The sequence below is a fragment of the Pelophylax lessonae genome (genome assembly GCF_965119305.1).
Source record: "Pelophylax lessonae genome assembly, chromosome: 8".
NCBI classification, from domain to species: Eukaryota; Metazoa; Chordata; class Amphibia; order Anura; family Ranidae; genus Pelophylax; species Pelophylax lessonae.
Window position 1 is genome coordinate 219,023,364 of NC_138775.1, and position 22,185 is coordinate 219,045,548.

Consider the following 22,185-nt stretch of genomic DNA (forward strand, 5'->3'; position numbering starts at 1 on the left):
GGCAACCTTAGTAGGCCTGATTTTTCTCAACAGTTTGGTCACTAACTTTCTAGCTGTCTCTGTCAAAAAACATTTATGAATTGTATTTACTGAATGCCTGGATCAAATAGTTTTTGTTCTATCTGCATGGGGTTCATCTTGATTAAAATAGCATGAAGATGTATTATAATGTTCATAATCCTCTGTGATAAATCTGTAAAAGTCTCTTCAGTAAAAATCCTAGGGTGGGTTTAGTATTAGACAAATATCCAATCCTAATGCTATGTAAAAGTTCAGATTCTGGTCCCATAGCAACCAATAATTCTAAGTGACATTATACAATTTATTATTTCTGCCATTTCTAATTTACAGATGATATTATATATACATACCCCAAGGGCTGCCTTCAGGCACTTTGATTTTAAAAGTTTCTCTCCCTATTGCAGAATGATATTTCCAATTAGTATATATAGGTATTTCAAATTTTACATAAAGAAATCATGTAAATATTCATATAATACAGTAAACAGAGACATGCATAGGTAAAACACTATTTATTTAATACAATATGAGAAAACATATTTGTGACGGATCACCCTGTCCCTGGATTGTAAACCCCCTAATTGCATTCTCCTATGAGCTCAGGACATTGCCTTCTATTTCATTTTATGTTCACTTTATTCATCTACCGAACAAACAACCGAACAGTCGGACCCCTAGCAGATTGCTAATATCACCAGCTCAACCACCTGTCTTCCACACATCATTGAATATGCTAATACTAATACTCACCTGTTATCTATTGGGTTCTGTGTTTACACTTCTGATAATGTGTATTGTACTTCAATGTCAGAGACGGATTCTTCCTATTGTCTGTGTATTGAGTTGTGATGTGGATTCTGTTAAGCCTTTCTGTCCAAATTGTTAATTGTTAATGAACTCACATATTGTTTCTGTCCAGATGGCTAGATAATTAGTTCAGGTTAATTCTATTTCTGTAAACAATTTAATCTGCATATGATAATGGAATCAGATTCACCTGACCTGATAGTGTATATAATGTGTGTGAGTGGGTTCAAAAAATAGTTCCTGTCTACCCTCAACATAGAGTCTCATCTCATGTTTGTGGGAGAAGGCTATACTAGCTCTCTCACTCTTCTGCTTTGATCGCTAAATCACTAGCTCTTATAAGAGCGGTTCCTGCTCTACTCTACAGCATCCCTCCCACTAGGGGGAAGAGAACATCTCTGGAGGCGCAACTCCTCTTTCCATAGGGGTGGCCGCTACAATATTGCTTCCTCATATTGTTGTATTTATTTAACTATATAAGTTTTACATGAGCAGTGTGGCTGATTTCTTCTTCAAAGGGTTGTGATGGTCTAATAGATAAAATGCTCATTTTTGTTATAGTCACACATAGGTGTCCATTTATGAAACCCAGATAATCACAGCTCATCTCGGATCATTATTGATTTATGAAACAGAGATGATCGGGGGAGAACATGTTCATCTCCACACACAGAGAATCTGTCATCGACTGGCACAGAAACGGCCAATTTATGAAGCTGCGATCTCCGCACTTCACTGGCGATCTGGGAATTCACACTCCCAGATTCACCAGCCCAGAGGTGGAGCATCGGAGAGAGAAGACAGAATCTGAGGACAACTGAGGGGGAATAAGGAAAACTATTGCCTTCCTTCTTCCTCGATCAGACCCCCGAAGACAGTAAACATGTCCCCCTGCCATATATATATATATATATATATATGTGTATATATTTTTTTTTTTTTAAATGTGGTGTGTAGTATATATATTTATATATAAAATTTGTGTGTGTATATATATATATATATATATATATATATATATATATATATTTTGTGTATGGGGACTAACTATTTTATTAATATGAGGTGGGGGTCTCCTCTGAGGATGCCTGTGTACTCATCAGTGGTAATTTACTACTGCTTAATCACTTCCTATCCAAGGACGTGCCTGTACGTTCTTGGATTTCAGTGGTTATACGGGGATGATGCCAGCACCCACAGGCATAAACCCAGTACCGATAGTTTCAGCCAGTGATTCCTTACAAAGTAGAAGTAATCTGATTGGCTAATTAGCCACTCGATCAGTCCTGCGTGTGACGGAAGTGGGTCCCACACCCTCCCGCTGCCACCGCCTCTCCCGGGCTCTCCGTCCCATTGCATGGCTGCCTGAGACCAAGAGAGAGGAACTGACATCATTCCCTTCTCTTTGTAACCCTGGAAACCGGGAGCGACAAGTATTCGTCACCTCCTGTTCTGCCCCTTTGTTTACCTGGACACCAGCGGCCAGAGAAGCAGCCAATCTCAGTCCGATTGGCTGCATTTGGGGCCAGAGGAGAGAATTTTTTTTTAAAAAGTGTAAAAAAAAAAAAAATGTTATATAAAAGAAATAAATAATAATAAAAAAATGTTAAGCACCCCTGTCCCTTCGTGCTGATGTGCAAACGCGAACACATACGTTACTCCCGCACGCATATGTAAACAGTGATCGTACCACACAAGTGAGGTATTGTCGCGAACGTCAGAGTGAGAGCAATAATTATAACCCAAACCTTATGTGCCACTCTAAACTGGTGTTTAAAGCGTCACCTAAGGGGAATTTTAGGCACCGTAGTTTTCCGCTATTCCACAGGCAGGACCAATTTTAATGTGTGACATGTTAGGTATCTATTTACTTGACGTAACATCATCTTTCACATTATACAAAAAAATTGGGCTAACTTTATTGTTTTGTTTTTGTTTTTTTATTCATGAATGTATTTTTTTTTCCCAAAAAAATTGCATTTGAAAAGCTGCTGCGCAAATACTGTGTGACATAAAAAAATTACAACATACATTCTATAGTGTCTCTGCTAAAAAAATATATAATGTTTGAGGATTCCAAGTAATTTTTCTAGCAAAAAAAAATAGATTTTTACATGTAGGAGTGAAGTGTCAGAATAGGCTTGGGTCTCACAAGATTACAGGCAGCCCACCCACTTTTACATGGATCTTGGCCATTTTCAGAGGAAAAACTTCTCCCTGTGGGAAATTAAGTTCTCCGCTTCATAAACAGGAGATCATTTTCCACTGAGAACTGCCGAGAAGTGAACTGAGAAAATAATTCTCTGATTCATGAACGTACACCATATTTCAATGCAATAATGTACTATATTTTATAAAAAGTCCCCTGTTACTTGCCTAACAAATATTATTTACTCAGTAATGCATTGAAAAATATTATGATATTTAACATAGTAAACAATATAAGATGTTGTCAATATACAGTTTTAAACTTACCAATGCACAAACAGCCTTCAATGTGGCTTCATCTAGTCCCAGTGAGTTCTAAAAAACAAAAGCCCAAAAAAGATAATTTGTACCCCAATCATCCATTTGTCCAGCTTTCCAAGTGTATGTCAAGGCTCTTTCTCATCAGTCTCAGCTTTATTATCTTACTTTCTTCTGACAGGTTCTCTTTATATTGGAAGACAAGGAAAACTGAGGGGTTTGATTTACTAATGGAATAGAGACTGTTTACATAGCAAATTAAATGTTGACTTCGCTTAAAGTGGTTGTAAAGGTTACATTTGTTTAAAATAAAATAACAAACATGGCATATTTACCTGCTCTGTGCAATGGTTTTGCACAGAACAGCCCCAATCCTCCTCTTCTTGGGTCCCCCGGTGATGTCCCCCCCCCCCCCCCCTGCTCAGTGGATGAGTTTCAGATGATTCCTGCTGAAGTGACCAAAATTCAAGCCATGGGTGGCCTTGTAAGTACCACCTAGCTCAACAAAAGTCAATCTAAAATTTAACTGAGTCAAGTAGAAAATGATCAGCCCAGCAGTGTCTGCACCCTCTGCACCCTATTAGATGCAGTCACTCTTTGGGTATGCGGGCAGCCTCATAACTGCTGAATTCAATAGCCAGCAATGAAGATTCCCTAATCCATGGTGTTCAGCTTGGATGGAGGAATAGATGGATTTCTTTATTACAGCCTATGCGGCTGAATAAGATACATCAAGTGATGTATTGGTTAGCCTTAGTAAACTAGATGAAGCTTTGTTCACTTTGGATGCCATTCATGTGCAATGGAAATAAACCGACAGGATTTTTGCCCGCATGTGATTGGATGATTAAAGTGAAAATTACTTCCTTATAGCTAAGCTAAGTGGTGAGTCTATATTCCTTTAGGAAACAAAGGATTAGCTTTTACTATAGTAGAAAGAAATCTACCAGAAATCTTTATTTAAAATCACCTGGTCACCTTCTCCTATTCCTAGGACTGTGGCACTCTGGAACCTATTGATAAATGTATTACTCCACTCTTTGCTTCCTTGCAGGTCCGGTAAGCAAGCTGTCTTTGGCAAGTGATATTTTGCAGTGTTTTATCCTTTTGGGAGTAACGGCTCATATACTGAAGGACATATTTGTAAAGCAGTGAATATGACATCAAACAATAATTCACTGCAGGTGAATATTCCTAGTGAATTTTGTTTTAATATGCAGTAAACTATTCACCACCAGTGAATTTTCAGTGAATGCCACCTTCATTACTTCATAAAAATGCCACTAAATGTTTTGAGATGATGTCATTTATGTTTTTCATTTCATACATTTTCATTTTACTCTCTTAGGGCCCGTACACACACAAAAACCAGCCGACATTCAGCTCGTGTGTACGGCAGCCGGTCCAACAGAAGTCGGGGCAAACATCCATCTTCTGTCGAAGGGGCATGGCCAAAAAAGGTCTGCCAATTGTCATCTGATCAGCGCTCTTGACTGGTGTGTTCTACTGTGGGCCAATCCCCCTGTCAGAACACAAGAGCTCAATGGGGAGATCACTGTACTAATATCGCATTGTTAGTACAGGATCTCCTCCCGAACTATTCTGTTTTTGTTTTTCGTTCAGCCCACTGGGTTGAATGGAAAAAAAAAAACTGATAGTGTGTACTAGGCTTAAATTGGTACTAAACCCACAACAATAAATTCAGTCTGTATATGCTTGCTATACTCACTGTGGAACCTAAGGGGTTAATCCTCTGCATTGTGTATAAAGGCTGTTTGATCCTGTCTCTCTAATCCTTCTCTGCTTTCACTTTCATAACCTGATATTTACAGAGTCGGGGACAGGCTGCACATGCTCAGTTTGGTGGGTATTGCTAGATAGTTTTTTTTTTTCCTGGGAGAGTGCATGTGATCAGCACAGAGCCAATCAGCACTGTCCAGACATTTCCAGACAGAGGATCAGGGGGAAATGAAAACTCCTCCTACAAGCTTTACTAGGAATTGATACAAGTCACAAGGCTGCTATATACTGCTGATGAGAACAGTTATTATCTGTTTATATTTAATATAATAATTGCATTTCCATGTTCTGTGTACTATGGGAGACCAGATATAGTGAATGCAGGATCCTGGGTTTAGTAACATTTTACAGGATTCTGGGTTTAGTAACACTTTAAATCACCCAAAGAACTGATGTCTCAGTTTTTGTTTTGTTTTTTTAATTATGTCTATTCTAATAAAAAATTTTTTTTTTCAGAAATGTCCCTGAAGAATAAGTAGCTCTTACTTTATAGACCAATTGGCTTATTTGATACAGAAATGATGATGTGCAAATTAGTCCTGCAGCAAGCACTCATCTGACTCCACCTTGGCCTGATTCACTGAGGATGATTTACTAAAGGAACTGAGAATGTTCACACTATAAATTGTATGAAGATTGACTTCAATTATCTATTCATGAAAAAAGCAACTTCCGGTTTATTTTTTTCATCTGCACATTAACCACTTTACCACCGGAGGATTTTGCTGTCTTACGTCCAGGCCACTTTTTGCGATTCGGCGCTGTGCGACTTTAACTGACAATTGCGCGGTCGTGCGACGCCGTACCCAAACAAAATTTACGTCCTTTTTTTCCCACAAACAGAGCTTTTTTTTGGTGGTATTTAACATTTTCTTATATGAAATTCCCCCCCAAAAAAATGTAAAAATCAATTTTTTTTTTAATTTTTGGCCAATTTGTTTTCTGCTACCTATGTTTGGTAAAAAAAAATCACGATAAGCGTATTTTGATTGGTTTGCGCAAAAGTTATTGCGTTTACTAACTACGGGAAAGATTTCTGTCATTTTTGGTGTTTTTTTTTTAACGCGTAATGGCGGCGATCTGCGATTTTTTTTGCGGGACTGCAACATTGCGGCGGACAGGTCGGACCCTTGACTGACATTTTTGACACTTTTGGGGGTACCAGTGACATTACTGCAGTAATCAGTGCTATAAATATGCACTGTTACTGTAAAAATGACACTGGCAGGGAAGGGGTTAATTTTATTGGAGAGGGAGGGGTTAATGTATGCCTGGTGCTTACTGACGTGTGGGGGGGGAGGTGACTATGTGACACAAGGACAGATCGGATGTTCAGCTATGCTGAACACTCCGATCTGCCACTCCCTGTCACTTAGGAGATCCGCCCACTCTGTTTACACAGGCGGGCGGATCTCCTCACTCGATTCCCCGACGATCGGGAAAGAGCGGCGGCGATCGCCGCTACTCTTCCCCTGGCCCGACTCCCGCTGTGACTGAAAACGTAGGTCTACGTCGCTGGACGGGAACGACTGGAGGTAAAGTGGTTAATGGGTAATTGAAGTGAATATTCAACAATTTATTGTGTGAACATTCTCAATCAGCCTCAGTATCTCTGACCAGCTGTTATGTACAAACAGAAATGAAGCGAGGGAACAAGAAAACTTACCAGAAGCTTTACAACAGCCTCACCAGATTTGCTTCCAGTTTCTCCAACCCCCTCCAAAAGTTCATCCTAAAAACAAAATGCAACAGAATTGTGTATGCATGCATGCCAAATATCTCACTTAATACCTCTAAGGTGCAGCTTTACAGACTACAAATGACAAACAAGTTAAAATTTCTGTAAAATTAACCCATATTTAAAAATAAATAAATAAAAACATTTTGGGCATTGTAATTGTGGGTGTGGTCAGTGCTCATTTATGTTTTGAGTGTTGCAATTTTTTTGCTTTTTAGATTATTGAATACATTACTTTTACATTATGAGATTACAAAGTGACCACATCTACATTATTCATAGTAAGAGGTCCCAAGCATTAAGAGGTTTCAGCATTAAGAGCTTTGATGTTTAATGATCATGGGCACACACACTTTTTATATGTCTTTATATTTTCAGCGTGTGGACATTTACTGTTTTTGAAAGCTTGCAACTTCTGATATCCTGTATATGTATGTGAGAATGGAATAGTTTGTATCATATATAACTATATAGTTATGTCTGTGTGTATGTGTGTGCATATTATATATATATATATATATATATATATATATATATATATATATATATATATAGTGGGAACTCCCACCTCCAATCCAGTCCTCATGAGCGCACACATTACATGAGGTATACCATCTGCTCCCATATGTAGATATTTTACAATACTTGTTCTGCAGCACCTGAGGTGATAAATTCAAATGTTTGCAACATCCACAAACTTCACATGGGAAAAATCCATGCAATCTGTATAACAGTTGTGAACCGCTCACAATCCTTCCTCAGGTAAAGTATGTATAAAACTGAAACAGATCATCTCCATCTTATATGTTAATTGCAACCAGAAACATGTAACACCTGTGCACACCTCCTTCTACTACCTTGTATCAGAGAAGCGCTCTTATAGGGAATGAATTAAAAATCATATAGGACACTATAGTTAGGGCAGATATGTTTCTCCCTCAACTACAGGCTTTGACCTTTTTAGGATCTAAACAAAGTGGACCTTTTCCATGTTTGTCCTGTGTACATTGTTCTACATGATTAAGGGTTCATCTTTTACACACAGGAAGAAATATAGACATAAACATCAAAGGGTACAATGCATGTCAGAGCCCTTTTGTAGTTTATGCATTAAAATGCCCCTGTGGTTCGCACTATATCAGGTAGATGACACCGAGGATGAAAGATAGATTATCACAACATAAATCCTCAAGGGGGCAGATTAGCCAGAGCTTCCTGTTCCCAAACATTTTTCTATGCAGACATTCCATCTCCCAGCTTAAATTTATAATCATTGATCATGTTCCTAGACCCCAGAGGGGTGCCAACAGGGAATGCAGTTAAAGTGCAGAGAGGTTAAATAGATAGCTGAACTGGACACTATACAACCCAAAGGGTTAAATGACGACTTGGATTTATTCCTTTTCTTGTACCCACTGTCACGTTTGGTGGGCACTACTGCCTACTGAACGTGATGTATTCAAGTGAATGGAGCCAGTCTACAATTGCCCCACATCCACATGTAATACACATGGTTGCAGCACAGTGGGTGGCATTTAGGAGGTTAAAACATATGGTAAGGAGGTGAGCTATTTCCTTATCACCTGTCAAACTCTTCATTCTTGTTGCTCTATAAGAGCGGTTCTTTGATACAAAGTAGTGGAGGGATGTGTGTACAGGCGTTATGTGCTCCCGGTTACAATTAACATTTAAAAGGAAATGGTCTGTTTCAGTTTTATACATACTTTACCTGATCAAAGGCCATGACAGTTCAAGAGATTGCATGGATTTATCACATACGAAGTTTGTGGATTTTGCAAATATTTAAATAAATCACTCGATGTGTTGCAGAACAGATATCATGGAGTATTTTATATATATGAAAGTATTATCTCTCTCTCTCTCTCTCTCTCTCTCTATATATATATACATAGATAGATAGATAGATAGATAGATAGATAGATAGATAGATAGATAGATAGATAGATAGATAGATAGATAGATAGATAGATAGATAGATAGATAGATAGATAGATAGACATATATGTACACTACTGTGTTTGTATATTTATGTCTAACCATGGAGATAATCAGAAGTTATTTAATTTCTGTCATTAATCAAACGTGTTGCCCAGTAGTCACATTTGTTTGCTCTGAATGCTGTAATTCAATTCAATGTGATTGGTTAGCACAATTACTGCTCTTTGTGCATCTTCATTGGTCATTGAACTGGTTTACAAGGGTTGATGTTTTTCACCGAGCAAAATATGCTCACATTGAATGCCAAATAATGTGGAGAAGCATTTGAAAATAAAATGAAAATGTTGCCTTGTGCATTATTGGTTAAATCACATTGCATATATCATATCAAAAATTATATTATATCAAAATTAGATTTAAAAAATGTAGGTAGATGGAGAGAGACTTACAAAATCGTGACCCTCGCCAAGAAGGTTATCAGCATGGCAGCCTGTACACTTCTGCAAAGAAAGTATGAAGTACATTATGAGACATAATAATAATAATAGTAATAATAAAATACCTAAATGAAAATGGTAGATGAGGGAATTCTACTCCTGTTTGTGATTTGGGTAGTATCTTTTTCCATGTCTATGAGCTGTAGCATTAAAGCTGAGGGCAACCAAAATCAAAAACAGATAAATCAGCACAAAGGACATAACTTACAGATAGTAGGATGTGCACCTTGTGCTGATTCCTTTTTCTTCATCCTGCCCCACTCAACCCCACCCCTGTAACCTTCTAGCACAGTAGGGGTTAATACAATTAAGGGGCTGTCACAGGCTCAACTATGCTCACCATAGCTCTGCCATTCACAGAAGACTTATTAGAGCTTCTATAAATGAAAACAAACGGAGGACAGTGATTGAACAGGTTGAACAAGGTTGTTTCCAAGGGTTAGGGATGGGCCGTACCCCCCCCCCATCCCTTAGTAACAACCTTGTTATTAGAGCGCAGCTTACTCATTGTAGTACTGTGAAATTCATACCCCCCCCCCCCATGTACGGACCATCCCTATCCCTTAGTAACAACCTTGTTATCAGAGTGCAGCTTACTCATTGTAGTACTGTGAAATTCATACCCCCTAGGGCTATTATAGGCCCAGGTTCTTTTTATATACTTATATACCATCCCCAATATGCACCCTTTTATGAATAACTTCAGACCAGGCTCAAGGAAAAGTTCTAACCCAAACGGCAAACCCTATTGAAATCTAAGGGAGCCGAACAGGAAAAAATCAAAAATGCCTATTTTGAGGGCTTATATGCAAGTAATTGGCCATAAAAGTGGTATTGGGTTTTAACATGGGGCCCCCATGTTAAAGGGGACTTCCATATTCTGATACGCCCCCCACCCGCAGACCCCGACAACCACAGCTCAGGGTTGTTGAGAAGAGCCCCCTGCCCCAGAGCACTGCCCCCCATGTTGAGAGCATGTGACTTGGTATGGTTAAGGAGGGGGCTGCTCGCTTGTCCCCTCCCCTTTCCTGACCTGCCAGGCTGCGTGCATGGATAAAGGTCTGGTATGGATTTTGGGGGGGGGGGGGCGCTGTTTTTTTTTTTTTAATTTGGCATGGACTTGGGGGGGGGGGGGGTCAGGGTTAAACTACGCCATTTTTTTCTTTACATTTTTAATAGCCGGCATCCGACAATTGTAACCGCGAGTCATTTTAAATGTGATTTGACCCATTGACAGCTGATGACTCACGTTCCCGGCCCCACTCCTTAAAAGCCAGCTTATAGTACGCCCTGATTGGGCAAAGCTTTACCCAATCAGAGCATAGCATTGCAGGGTGTTCATCGGGGCGAACACCCTGAAAATTTGTATGTTTGGCAAATGGCGGAACAGGCAAATGTTCGGCCCCAAACTCATGCTCGGGACGAACCGTTCTCCCATCCCTACTAAGGGTAACTAAGTAAATTCACAAAATTACAAGCAACCAGTCAAGGTGTGGCACTTTGGTAAGGAGTGGCTTCCTCTGGTCATGAGAGGGCACCAGTCCAGCTCTCTCCCTAGCAGTCCATCTCCCATAGCAAAGCAGGCCCATCTCCCATAGCAACCGGGAGCAGACCAGCATTACAGGGGTCCCTATCCTGACCAGTAGGTACAGTACAGAAGGAGTTATTACAGGACACACATGAGACCTGCACTATGTGTCCGGCGGGATTTCATTCCATAACTGGGAGTGAGGTAGTGGAGGTATGCTGGCTGGTGGAGTGGCATGGTTTGGCTCCACCCCAACTGCAACACATGTAATGCACTGAGATTATAGCATTGGGACAGCTGTTGGAAGAGAGAAATATGGCTTTATACTACTTGCAGTGTCTGCTCATCTCTGAGTCTGGAGACTGCCAAAAGGTTAGACTTTCCACATCATGGCACTTCTCGCCTGGTCCTGGGCATTGATGGGTGCGCCTCTGGCAAAGGTTACCCTTATTGCACAGGCGTGTAGGCTCCCGCTGACAAAATGGCATAGTCAGAGACAGTATCCAAATCCTCCACCACTCTACATACTGCTGACCCTCTCTCCCAGATGGGTTACCCTCTGAGTTATCAGGGAATTACAAGAGATTTATACAAAGTCAAATTTAGGTACGTACACTAATTCATTTTAAAATAGATTTGCACATTTTCTTTTACTGAATAGGTTTTAGTAAATAGATTTCTATGTTCATGGTGGCCATAGAAATAAAAAAATATATTATTGAACAGCTAATCTGTACATAATATCTTTAAATTAGTACTTCATACCAGTATAGCAATAAGTTCTTTCAATGCAGCTTCATAATTCTCTTTGTTTTGATCCTCCTAAAAAATAAAAAGTCAAACTTAATAAAAGGAAAGTGAATGCATTAATCATATAATACACAGCAAATGTTTTGTATAAAATGTATTTTGTTAGATAGAAAGATTATTTTAGAGAAGGTTACAGTTATTGTAACTGCCCTATTAAAAGCAGATCTCTTAAAGCAATCTAAGCAAACCAATAACACTTTAATGAAAAGTGCCATGGCAAATTCAACTTAAAAAAAAAGTGTCCTAGACACCAAAATGCTTTCAGAACATCTAATCAGATCTGCTGGCGGTGATTAAATTGTTCATTTATGAAATCAATATATGCAGCGATAGTGACTATCACTTATCTCCACTGTACAGCGGTTTATGTGGCTGTGATGAGGAGTGGAGACGTTGTTCTGTCTCCCACTGCAGCAAAATGAGAGAAATGATCTCCCTCCCTCCTTCTCCACCTCAGAGATGGTAATAGCAGGGAAAGAGAAGAGATAAACAGTCACAATGTGATGAGGAAGCAGATGAATGTCACTGCTTGGCAGCCCCAGTAAAATCATTCAGGTTGTATGTATATATACACATACATTGTATTACAGAAAGTATTGGGGCGTCTGCCTTTACACCCACATGAGCTTTAATGGCATCCCAGTCTTAGTCCATAGGGTTTAATGTTGAGTCAGCCCACACTTTGCAGCTTTAAAAGCTTCAACTCTTCTGGGAAGGCTGTCCACAAGGTTTAGGAGTGTGTCCCTGGGAATGTTTGACCATTCTTCCAGATGTGCATTTGTGAGGTCAGGCACTGATGTTGGAGAGAAGGCCTGGCTCACAGTCTCCACTCAAATTCACTAAAGGTGTTTTATTGCGTTGTTGTCAGGACTCTGTGCAGGCCAGTCAAGATCCTCCACCTCAAACTCTCTCATCTGTGTCTTTATAGACCTTCATTTGTGCACTGGTTAGGAACATGAAATTGGCCAAAATGCCTTGGTATCCTGATGCCTTAAGAGTTCAATTCACAGGACTTAAGGGGCTAAGCCCAACCCTGAAAACCAACCTCACATCATAATCCCCCCTTCACCAAATGATTTGGACCAGTGCACAAAGCAAGGTCCATAAAGACATGGATGAGCGAGTTTGTGGTGCAGGAACTTGATTGGCCTGCACAGAGTCCCAGTGCACCTTTTGCAGCTATAACAGCTTCAACTCTTCTGGGAAGACTGTGCACAAGTTTTAGGAGTGTGTCTATGGGAATGTTTGACCATTCTTCCAAAAGCGCATTTGTGAGGTCAGGCACTGATGTTGGAGAGAAGGTCTGGCTCGCAGTTTGTGCTCTAATTCATCCCAAAGGTCTTCTGTTGGGTTGAGGTCTGGACTCTGTGCAGGCCAATCAAGTTCCTGCACCACAAACTCGCTCATCCATGTCTTTATGGACCTTGCTTTGTGCACTGGTCCAAATCATTTGGGGGAGGGGGGATTATGATGTGAGGCTGGTTTTCAGGGTTGGGCTTAGCCCCTTAGGTCCTGTGAAGGGATATCTTAAGGCATCAGCATACCAAGGCATTTTGGCCAATTTCATGTTCCTAACCAATGAACAAAGCAAGGTCCATAAAGACACAGATGAGCTAGTTTGGGGTGGAGGATCTTGACTGGCCTGAACAGAGTTCTGACAACAACCCAATAGAACACCTTTGGGATGAACTAGAGCACAAACTGTGAGCCAGGCCTTCTCTCCAATATCAGTGCCTGACCTCACAAATGCGCTTTTGGAAGAATGGTCAAACATTCCCATAGACACACTCCTAAACCTTGTGCACAGTCTTCCCAGAAGAGTTGAAGCTGTTAAAGCTGCAAAAGGTGAGCCAACTCAATATTGATCCCTACAGACTAAGACTGGGATGCCATTAAAATTCATGTGTGTGTAAAGGCAGGCACCCCAAAACTTTTGGTAACATAATGTATGTGTATATATACAAATAAAAATATACAGTATATACAGGGGGTCCTCAAAAGGTTTCTACACTTTTGTGAATATATATATATATATATATATATATATATATATATATATAGTTTAAAGTGCGGAAGAACCCTCGTATATATGGCGTTTTTTTAGGGAGAAATATCTCACCGTGCCCCCTATGGCTTATAAAAGTTGGGAAATTTTACCCCCTAAAAAAGTCCTAGCGCTTAGGGGATCATGTCCTTTATATTCCCTGGGATCTAGTGTGGGTATATTCTCATACAAGACCTCAGTATATTCCCGTCCTGTATCTGGACATTAAAAATAACAATAATAAAAGTCCTATTGGAGAAGGACCATGCATGAATAATTGTGTTTTTTTTTTTTATATCAGGACATTCCTGTGATAATTGTACCAGAGAGTATTTGTAAAGCCATAAATACATCCAGTTACAAGTGTCACAGAAATGTCTTGATATGAATAAAAACACATTCCTGGATATTCCCAGCCCAATACATCTTTAATTAACAATACGTTTATTTTTAACTGTTATTTTTCCTGCTTTCCCTGATTATTTTATTGAAGAAAATTTTCTCCTCACTTCTAATACACATCGCGACGATTCACTGCGTATTCCATTCACTTTTAACAATTGTTAATAAACACGCTCCCCTCTGAGAGATGTATACGCGATGAATAGACATGATGTGTAAAAGCCAGATTGCACCTTGTTATATGGACACCTAAGAAAACAAGCAGCGCAAATTAATTGCAAACATTAAAACCATCATGACCTTTATTTTTCAATTTGTTCCCTTTTACCTCAACCTTCTGAACATCTTGGCTTTTTGTATTATTTTCTGTATTTTGTAAATGGTATTAAAGGTTAAGAATTTTATGTATCAGTCCAAAACACAAACTCTTAAACGGGTCCTGGAGAACTTTTACTTGTTAAGCTAACACACTATAATAGCATATCGGTCTATCATGTAATAAATCATAGATTTTGAAATAGTAAATTAGCATTTATTTGAGAGAACCTTTGGGTTCAGCATCATAAGCAGTTGTTCAAGAAACATATATACACAATCAAAGGATGGTGGTAATAACTATAAAATTTAACAAGCAATCACATTGTAAAAACAAAATCCCTTCACTTCCACTATGGTGACACTGAACTACTCTGATGACGGTATTTAAAAAAAGAAAGAAGTTATATTAAATAAAAAAAAAGTTGAAAAAAATTGATTAAAAAAACTTTATTTTTTTTTAATACTGCTAGCAGTCAGTATCCCAGAGTACTGCCACAGCAAACATTGGATAACACTGTACTGCAATGGTGACAGTATGTTAAAAAAAATCTTGGAAAAAAAAAACAAATTTTATTTAATTTCTTCTTTTTCCAGAAAATTGTGTCAAAAAATTAAAACTGCAAAAAACTTGCCATGCCTCTTACTAAATACCTTGGACTGTCTACTTCCCAAAAGGGGCCATTTAGGGGATATTTGTACTGTCCTGGCATTTTAGCAGACATGTTGGCCTAAATTTATGAAGAAAGATTTATTTATTTTTTTAAAAACTAAGAAAATTGTGGGTTTTTCTTCAAAATTTTTAATATTTGTTTGTTTATATAGAAAAAACTTAAAAACCCAGTTATGAATAAATACCACCAAAAGAAAGCACTATGTGTGTGGGAAAATAAATATATATACATTTAATTTGGGTACAGTGTTGCATGACCAAGCATTGCCAATTGAAGTAGCACAGTGCTGAATAGCAAAAAATGCCCTGGTCATGAAGGTGGTAAAACCTTCCAGAAGTCAAGTTGTTAATGGACAAAGACATCAGACAAATCTGTGGTTTTCTGCTTGAATCAGCTTTAAAGAGTAAGTTATCCCAGTGTTAAAAAGAGCAGTAAAGGACCTGATGATGGGGGATTCTGTCTGACCCCTAAAATGCATTGGCTTTTTTTTGGCTATGAACCAGTTTTATTAATAAAAGCTTTGGCTGTTTGTTTGGTGCTCTCATTAGACTATATATATCTTTTATCATTGTGTCCCTGATCAAAAGTTTCACCTTCCCTGTTTGTCCTGATGACCATTGTCGCAGAACATAAAATAATGCAAAATGTTACAGTTGTCCCCAGGAAAGGAGTTGAGATTAAATCTTGACATGTTGGGACACCTGTTTCTATAACAGCTGTCTAAGAAGAAAATTTCCCCTATTTTATAGAGATTTCCTCTCACTTCCTGTTGCACCTCCAGGACAGAAATTAAATGGAAATCTCCCCATTGGTACACAAACAGCAATAAAGAAAAGATCAAACAAAGTGCAATGAGTATATTATATTACAAAAACGATGAGATATGAACACATTATGTGCTTATTTAGATATATCTTTATTTTTTTCCTTTTTTTTTTTTTTAATGATTTTGTTTACTGTCTTGCTGTTAATAGAATAATCTCAAGTAAGCTGAGGATGGTGAAATTATTATTTTTTAGAATTAGTAATATCCGATTTACCAATAACATCTCCTTCACAAAACTCACATCTCAGCTTCACTTATTCTCAGCTCTCTCCACTGTTTTACAGAAACTGCTTCATGGGAAAATATTCTAATTATTTTATACCTAGTAGTAGGTAACTAGAGGTGAATGTGACTAACTATGACCAGGTATACCATGGCCTGGATAAATGAGAAGCTCCACAGACATTATTTTTGTATGGTGTCTCTTTATAAACAGTGAATTCAAGATAGGGTTATTTTGTAACATTTTGTTACAGCACAATAAAATGTACCTGAAATCGACTGTATGCACAAGCGAATTTGCCTAAAGCAGGAGGAAACTCCGAAAGCTCCTGAAAATGAATGACATATGTTAGAGATTAATACATCCAACACTATTAATAAAGAAATGCATTGTAATAGTACAGGTTAAGGACAGTTTATTAATCAAGAGGAACTAATGAAATGAATAGAGCTGACTTACAAAAGGAATAGAGACGGTTTACTTAGCAAGGTGAAGCTTAGTAAAACAGTGGCGCTATGTTCACTTCAATCATGCAGTCACACTTAGTTATATATTGCTTGTACTAAACATGAACACAATTTTTCCTTATTCACTTTGCTAAGTGAACACCCTCTCCATTCCTTTAAGTCAGATTTTGTTTTATAAAACTCAGCATGACAAGTTAAAATTAAAGATACAATATATCTGTAGATGACAAAAATGTAATACAAGATGTAAGATCGTTTAACAAAATCAAGCAAAATGCAGATGTAACCAAGAATAGTTCTATACCATGGTATAACTGGACTCCATAATCCATTCTACATTCCAATATTAAAATAAAATTAGGGGTGACATAACAGTATGATTTAGTGTTTGAGCAGTTGTACTGGAAGCCACTTACCAGGGGCGTAACTACAGGGGTTGCAGGGGTTGCAATCGCTACCGGGCCCCATGCTCCAGGGGGCCCGGTAGCAAACCAGTGGGTGAACTTCCAGGATCGCAAAGGTCACACTTGCGACCGGACCCTGGCATTGCACCACTGTGGGGAGGCCCCAAGATTGCAGGAAGGGGGCCCACAAGATTGCAGGAAGGGGGCCCACTGCAGAACCTGCGGGACCGTAATAAAAGGCCATGCAACGAGTGTAAAGAGCCCCAGGATTAGTGGGAAGAGCCCTGGGCTTGAAGGTAAGGGCCCCGGCCAGGGGTCTGGGGGGCCCTTCATGGTTTCTTGCATCAGGGCCCTGAAGGTTCTAGTTACGCCTCTGCCACTTACTATACAAGGCATTACCCAGATTCCTATTGAACTAAATTAAAAATATTGTGCTCTACCTTGTCTTGATGACAAATTCAGCAAATAAAAAGAACTAAAAACAATTGTTTATTTTCACGCTAATTACCACTTTACCTTTAATGCTAGTATCAGACAATTAGGGGCGTCTGGGTTTGCAGGAGTCTTTGGTTCACAGACATCTAGAATGTGAAGGTAAAACACATACATAGTTTAATACTACCAGAATACAGTTTAAAATGTGTCCACATTTTTCTATTAATATAATACAAATCTTATTTAACCGCTTGCCGCCCGCCCGCCGTCATATGACGGCGGAGCGGAGCGACCATTATCCTGGGCCGCCGTCATATGACGGCGGCACTTTAAGCAGGGCAGGCGCGCGATCGCGTGCGCGCCGCCCTGCACTGCCGGTGTCGGGGTGTCCCCGGGACACCCCCCGTCACCGGCAGGGGGGAAACAGCCAATGGGCGTGGCTGTTTCCCACGTGATCGGCTGTGTTCCAATGACACAGCCGATCACAATGAAGGCGCCCACTAGATGACCGCGCATGCGCGATCGGGAGCGCGCAGCGCGGTCATGTCGGTGGCACTGTGTTCCGTAGGAACACAGCTGTCACCGGCGGTAGTAAACAGTCACTGACAGTGACTGTTTACTATGTGATCGGCTGTGAATCCATTCACAGCCGATCAGAAAATGTAAACAAAGAGCAGTAACTCAGTGTTACTAGCTCTTCTCCCCTCATACAGTTTCCAGTATGAGGGGAGAAGAGCTAGAAATAGTGAGTTACTGCTCTGTACACATGTAAAAAGTAAAATCACACTAATAAATGTCCCCACACAGTCCTCAGCCCCCCCCAATGTCACCTGTCACCCAACAGTCACCTCATCAGTGCCCAGAAATTGACACCCATAACGTTCACATGTGAGCGCAGCGATCGCAGGCAGAATCACAGCGATTCTGCCCACGATCCGGAAATCATTGCAAATCGCAGGACGCCTGTGCGTTGCCCTTGATTTGCAATAGCACCCCAAACGCTGTGCGATGTTGCCGCCATTTCCGCCTGCCGAATCGCGGTAACATCGCGCAAACATCGCATGACGCCCAAAAAAGGTACAAGAGTTTCTTTGGAGCGTCATGCGTTGTTTGCGCAATGTTACCGCGATTCGGCAGGCGGAAATCGCAGCAACATCGCACAGCATTTGGGGTGCTATTGCAAATCACGGGCAACGCACAGGCGTCCCGCAATTTGCAATGATTTCTGGATCACGGGCAGAATCGCAGTGATTCTGACCGTGATCGCTACGCTCACATGTGAACGTAGCCTAAAGTTCACCAGTCACCAGAGACTGCCATCAGCAATGCACCATCGCCCGTCACCTGTCACCCATCAGTGACCATCGCCCGTCACCTGTCACCCCATCAATCACCGTCACCTGTCACCCCATCAGTCATCGTCACCTGTCACCCCATCAGTCATCGTCACTTGACACCCCATCAGTGATCGTCACTTGTCACCCCATCAATCATCGTCACATGTCACCCCGTCAGTGACTGTCATCTGTCACCCCATCAATCATCGTCATCTGTCACCCCATCAATCATCGTCACCTGTCACCCCATCAATCATCGTCACCTGTCACCCCATCAATCATCGTCACCTGTCACCTCATCAATCATCATCACCTGTCACCTCATCAATCATCGTCACCTGTCACCCCATCAGTCATCGTCACCTGTCACCCCATCAGTCATCGTCACCTGTCACCCCGTCAGTCATCGTCACCTGTTTGCCATATACATGCAATCACTTACTGACCGCCTAACGACTATATACGTCGGCCATTAAAAGCTAAATACTGGAGTTATGGCAGCAGATAGCCCCCATAACCCCGGTATTTTTTGAAACGGCGGGCGGTCGGCTTTCAGATAAGGGTGGTCCCAGTGGCGGATTCGCCGCGGAATTACCCTTACGGTGCAGGGGAAGAGGTGCCCCCCCCCCTCCTGCCGCGTCCCAGACGTTTTCCCAGCTTACCGGACCCACCGGCAGCGGAGAAAACTATCCGGTCCCAGATCCTCAGAGACAGGAAGTCGAGTGAGGGCAAGATGGCCCTCACTCAACTCTATGGTCTTGGAGGACCGGAGCTACGTCAAAAGACGTTGCCTAGCAACCGGTTTAAAGGGCCGCTTTTTTTTTTTGCTTTTTTTTTTTCCCTCTTTCAACAATTTTTTTTTTTTTTTTCTTTTTTAGTGTAGTTGTGAGGTGTGAGGTCTTTTTGACCCCAGATCTCACAATAAAGAGGACCTGTCATGCCTATTTCTATTACAAGGGATGTTTACATTCCTTGTAATAGGAATAAAAATGATCAAAACATTTTTTTTTTTTAAACTGTGTAAAAATAAAAAAATAATAAATAAAATAAATAGGAAAAAAAAAAATAAAAAAAAATTAAAGCGCCCTGTCCCCGTTAGCTCGCGCGCAGAAGCAAACGCATACGCAAGTCCCGCCCACATATGTAAACGGTGTTCAAACCATACATGTGAGGTATCGCCGCGATCGTTAGAGCGAGTGCAATAATTTAAGCCCTAGACCTCCTCTGTAACTCTAAGCTAGTAACCTGCAGAAATTTTTAAAATGTTGCCTATGGGGATTTTTAAGTACCAATGTTTGGCGCCATTCTGTGAGCATGCGCAATTTTGAAGCATGACATGTTTGGTATCTAATTACTCGGCGTAACATTATCTTTCATATTATGGAAAAAAATTGGGCTAAATTTACTGTTTTCTTATTTTTTAGTTCAAAAAAGTGAATTTTTTTCAAAAAAATCGCATTTGGAAGACTGCTGCGCAAATATGGTGTGATAAAAAATATTGCAACGATCTCCATTTTATTCTCTAGGGTCTCTGCTAAAAAAAAATATATAATGTTTGGGGGTTCAAAGTAGTTTTCTAGCAAAAAAAATGATTTTAGCTTGTAAACACCAAGTGTCAAAAATAGGCCCAGTCTTAAAGTGGATAAATGGACAACTTTGTGTAAAGCGCTACTTGGATGTGAGGCCTATGTATGTGGCCAGGCTGTGAAAAAGTGTTACACATGTGGTATCGCCATACTCAGGAGGAATAGCAGAATGTATTTTGGGGTGCAAGTTTTGCTATGTACATGCGATGTGTTAGAAATATTGCATAAATGGACAGCTTTGTGTAAAAAAAATGTGTTTTCATTTTCTTTCCACATTTTCCAAAAACTTGTGGAAAAAAATGACATATTCAAAAGACTCATTATGCCTCAAAAATTATACGTTGGGCTGTTTGCTTTCCAAAATGGGGTCATTTTATGGGGGTTTCCATTGTCCTGGTGCTCCAGGGCCTTCAAAAGTGCGATAGGTTGTCAGGAAATTATATGTGTAATTTGTGCTCCTAGAATGCCGGACGCTGCTTCTCGGATGTTAGGCCTCTGTATGTGGCCAGGCTGTGAAAAAGTCTCACACATGTGGTATCGCCATACTCAGGCAGAGTAGTAGAATGTGTTTTGGGGTGTAGTTGCAAGTATACATGTGCTGTGTGAGAGAAATAACCTGTTAATACGGCAATTTGTAAAAAAAAATAAAATAAAAAAAAAAATCTTCATTTTGCAAAGCATTGTGGGAAAAAATTACAACTTCAAAAAACTCATCATGCCCCTTATTAAATACCTTGGAATGTCTACTTTCCAAAAAGGGGTCATTTGGGGGGTATTTGTACTTTCCTGACCTTTTAGTGTCTCAAGAAATGAGATAGGCCTTCAGTACATCAGGTGTGATCAAGTGTGATCAATTTTCAATGAATAGCACCATAACTTGTGGACTCTATAACTTTCACAAAGACCAAATAATATACACTTACTTGGGTTATTTTTACCAAAGATAAGTAGCAGTATAAATTTTGGCCAAAATTTGTGAAGAAAAATGACTAATTTGCAAAATTTTATGACAGAAACAAAGAAAAATGCGTTTTTTCACGATATTTTCAGTCTTTTTTTATTTATAGCACAAAAAATAAAAAACCCAGTATTGATCAAATACCATCAAAAGAAAGCTCTATTTGTGTGAAAAAAAGGACACAATTTTTGTATGGGTACAGTGTTGCATGACTGAGTAATTCTCAGTCAAAGTGTGAGAGCGCTGAAAGCTGAAAATCAGTCTGGGCAGGAAGGGGGTGAAAGTGCACTGTAGGCAAGTGGTTAATGATTAATAGTGCTTACCCTGACAGAAGCTCAGACCGAACAGTGCAAAAAGCAGGATGACCTTCATTGTACTGATTGTTGATCTCAACTCAGTGGGTGGTTGCCTGTACATCTCAGCTCCTCTTTTATACTTGTTAAAGTCAGTGACATCATAAAACACGTGACATATTGCCACACACACTGGCACGTGTCCTAGACATAAAAAAAAAATCCACGATGATAAAACAACCAATCAAATTTGTTGGCAGCAGTTAAGAAAACAAGCATGCTTGCCAAGACTAAATTTTTGTTTTAATTCTGTTTCCTACTATCTCATCTTTCTGCACATCATGGCCTTTTTACTATTTTTATTTTATTTTCTGATAATATTATTAAGGGGTAAGAATTTTCTATACCAGGCTAAACCATTTGTCTTGGTACTTTCTTTGTGATTCAACCATAGGTGTGCATAGCCTATTGCATTAAGGTGTGCACCCCAAAGCTCAAACGAACATGTGTGTGTGTATACAGTGTATATATACAGTATCTCACAAAAGTGAGTACACCCCTCACATTTTTGTAAATATTTTATTATATCTTTTCA

At 39.8% G+C, this 22,185-nt stretch overlaps 1 protein-coding gene across 1 annotated transcript in view; it reads right to left on the reverse strand.

Moving 5' to 3' along the window:
* LOC309562231 (uncharacterized protein) overlaps nt 1–21,724 on the reverse strand; it is a gene marked incomplete at its 3' end in the record, with an annotated part of 1,785,816 nt that extends 1,764,092 nt beyond the window's left edge. Inside the window, exons 1-4 of the mRNA XM_082266354.1 lie at nt 21,621–21,724; nt 17,498–17,562; nt 16,379–16,438; nt 6,761–6,826 (exon numbers count right to left, since the gene is read on the reverse strand). Of these exons, the coding sequence (XP_082122480.1) occupies nt 6,761–6,826; nt 16,379–16,438; nt 17,498–17,562; nt 21,621–21,714 (285 nt within the window). The 5' untranslated portion in view covers nt 21,715–21,724. The remainder of the gene's footprint in view (nt 1–6,760; nt 6,827–16,378; nt 16,439–17,497; nt 17,563–21,620) is intronic.
* Between the last annotated feature and the right edge of the window lie 461 nt (nt 21,725–22,185).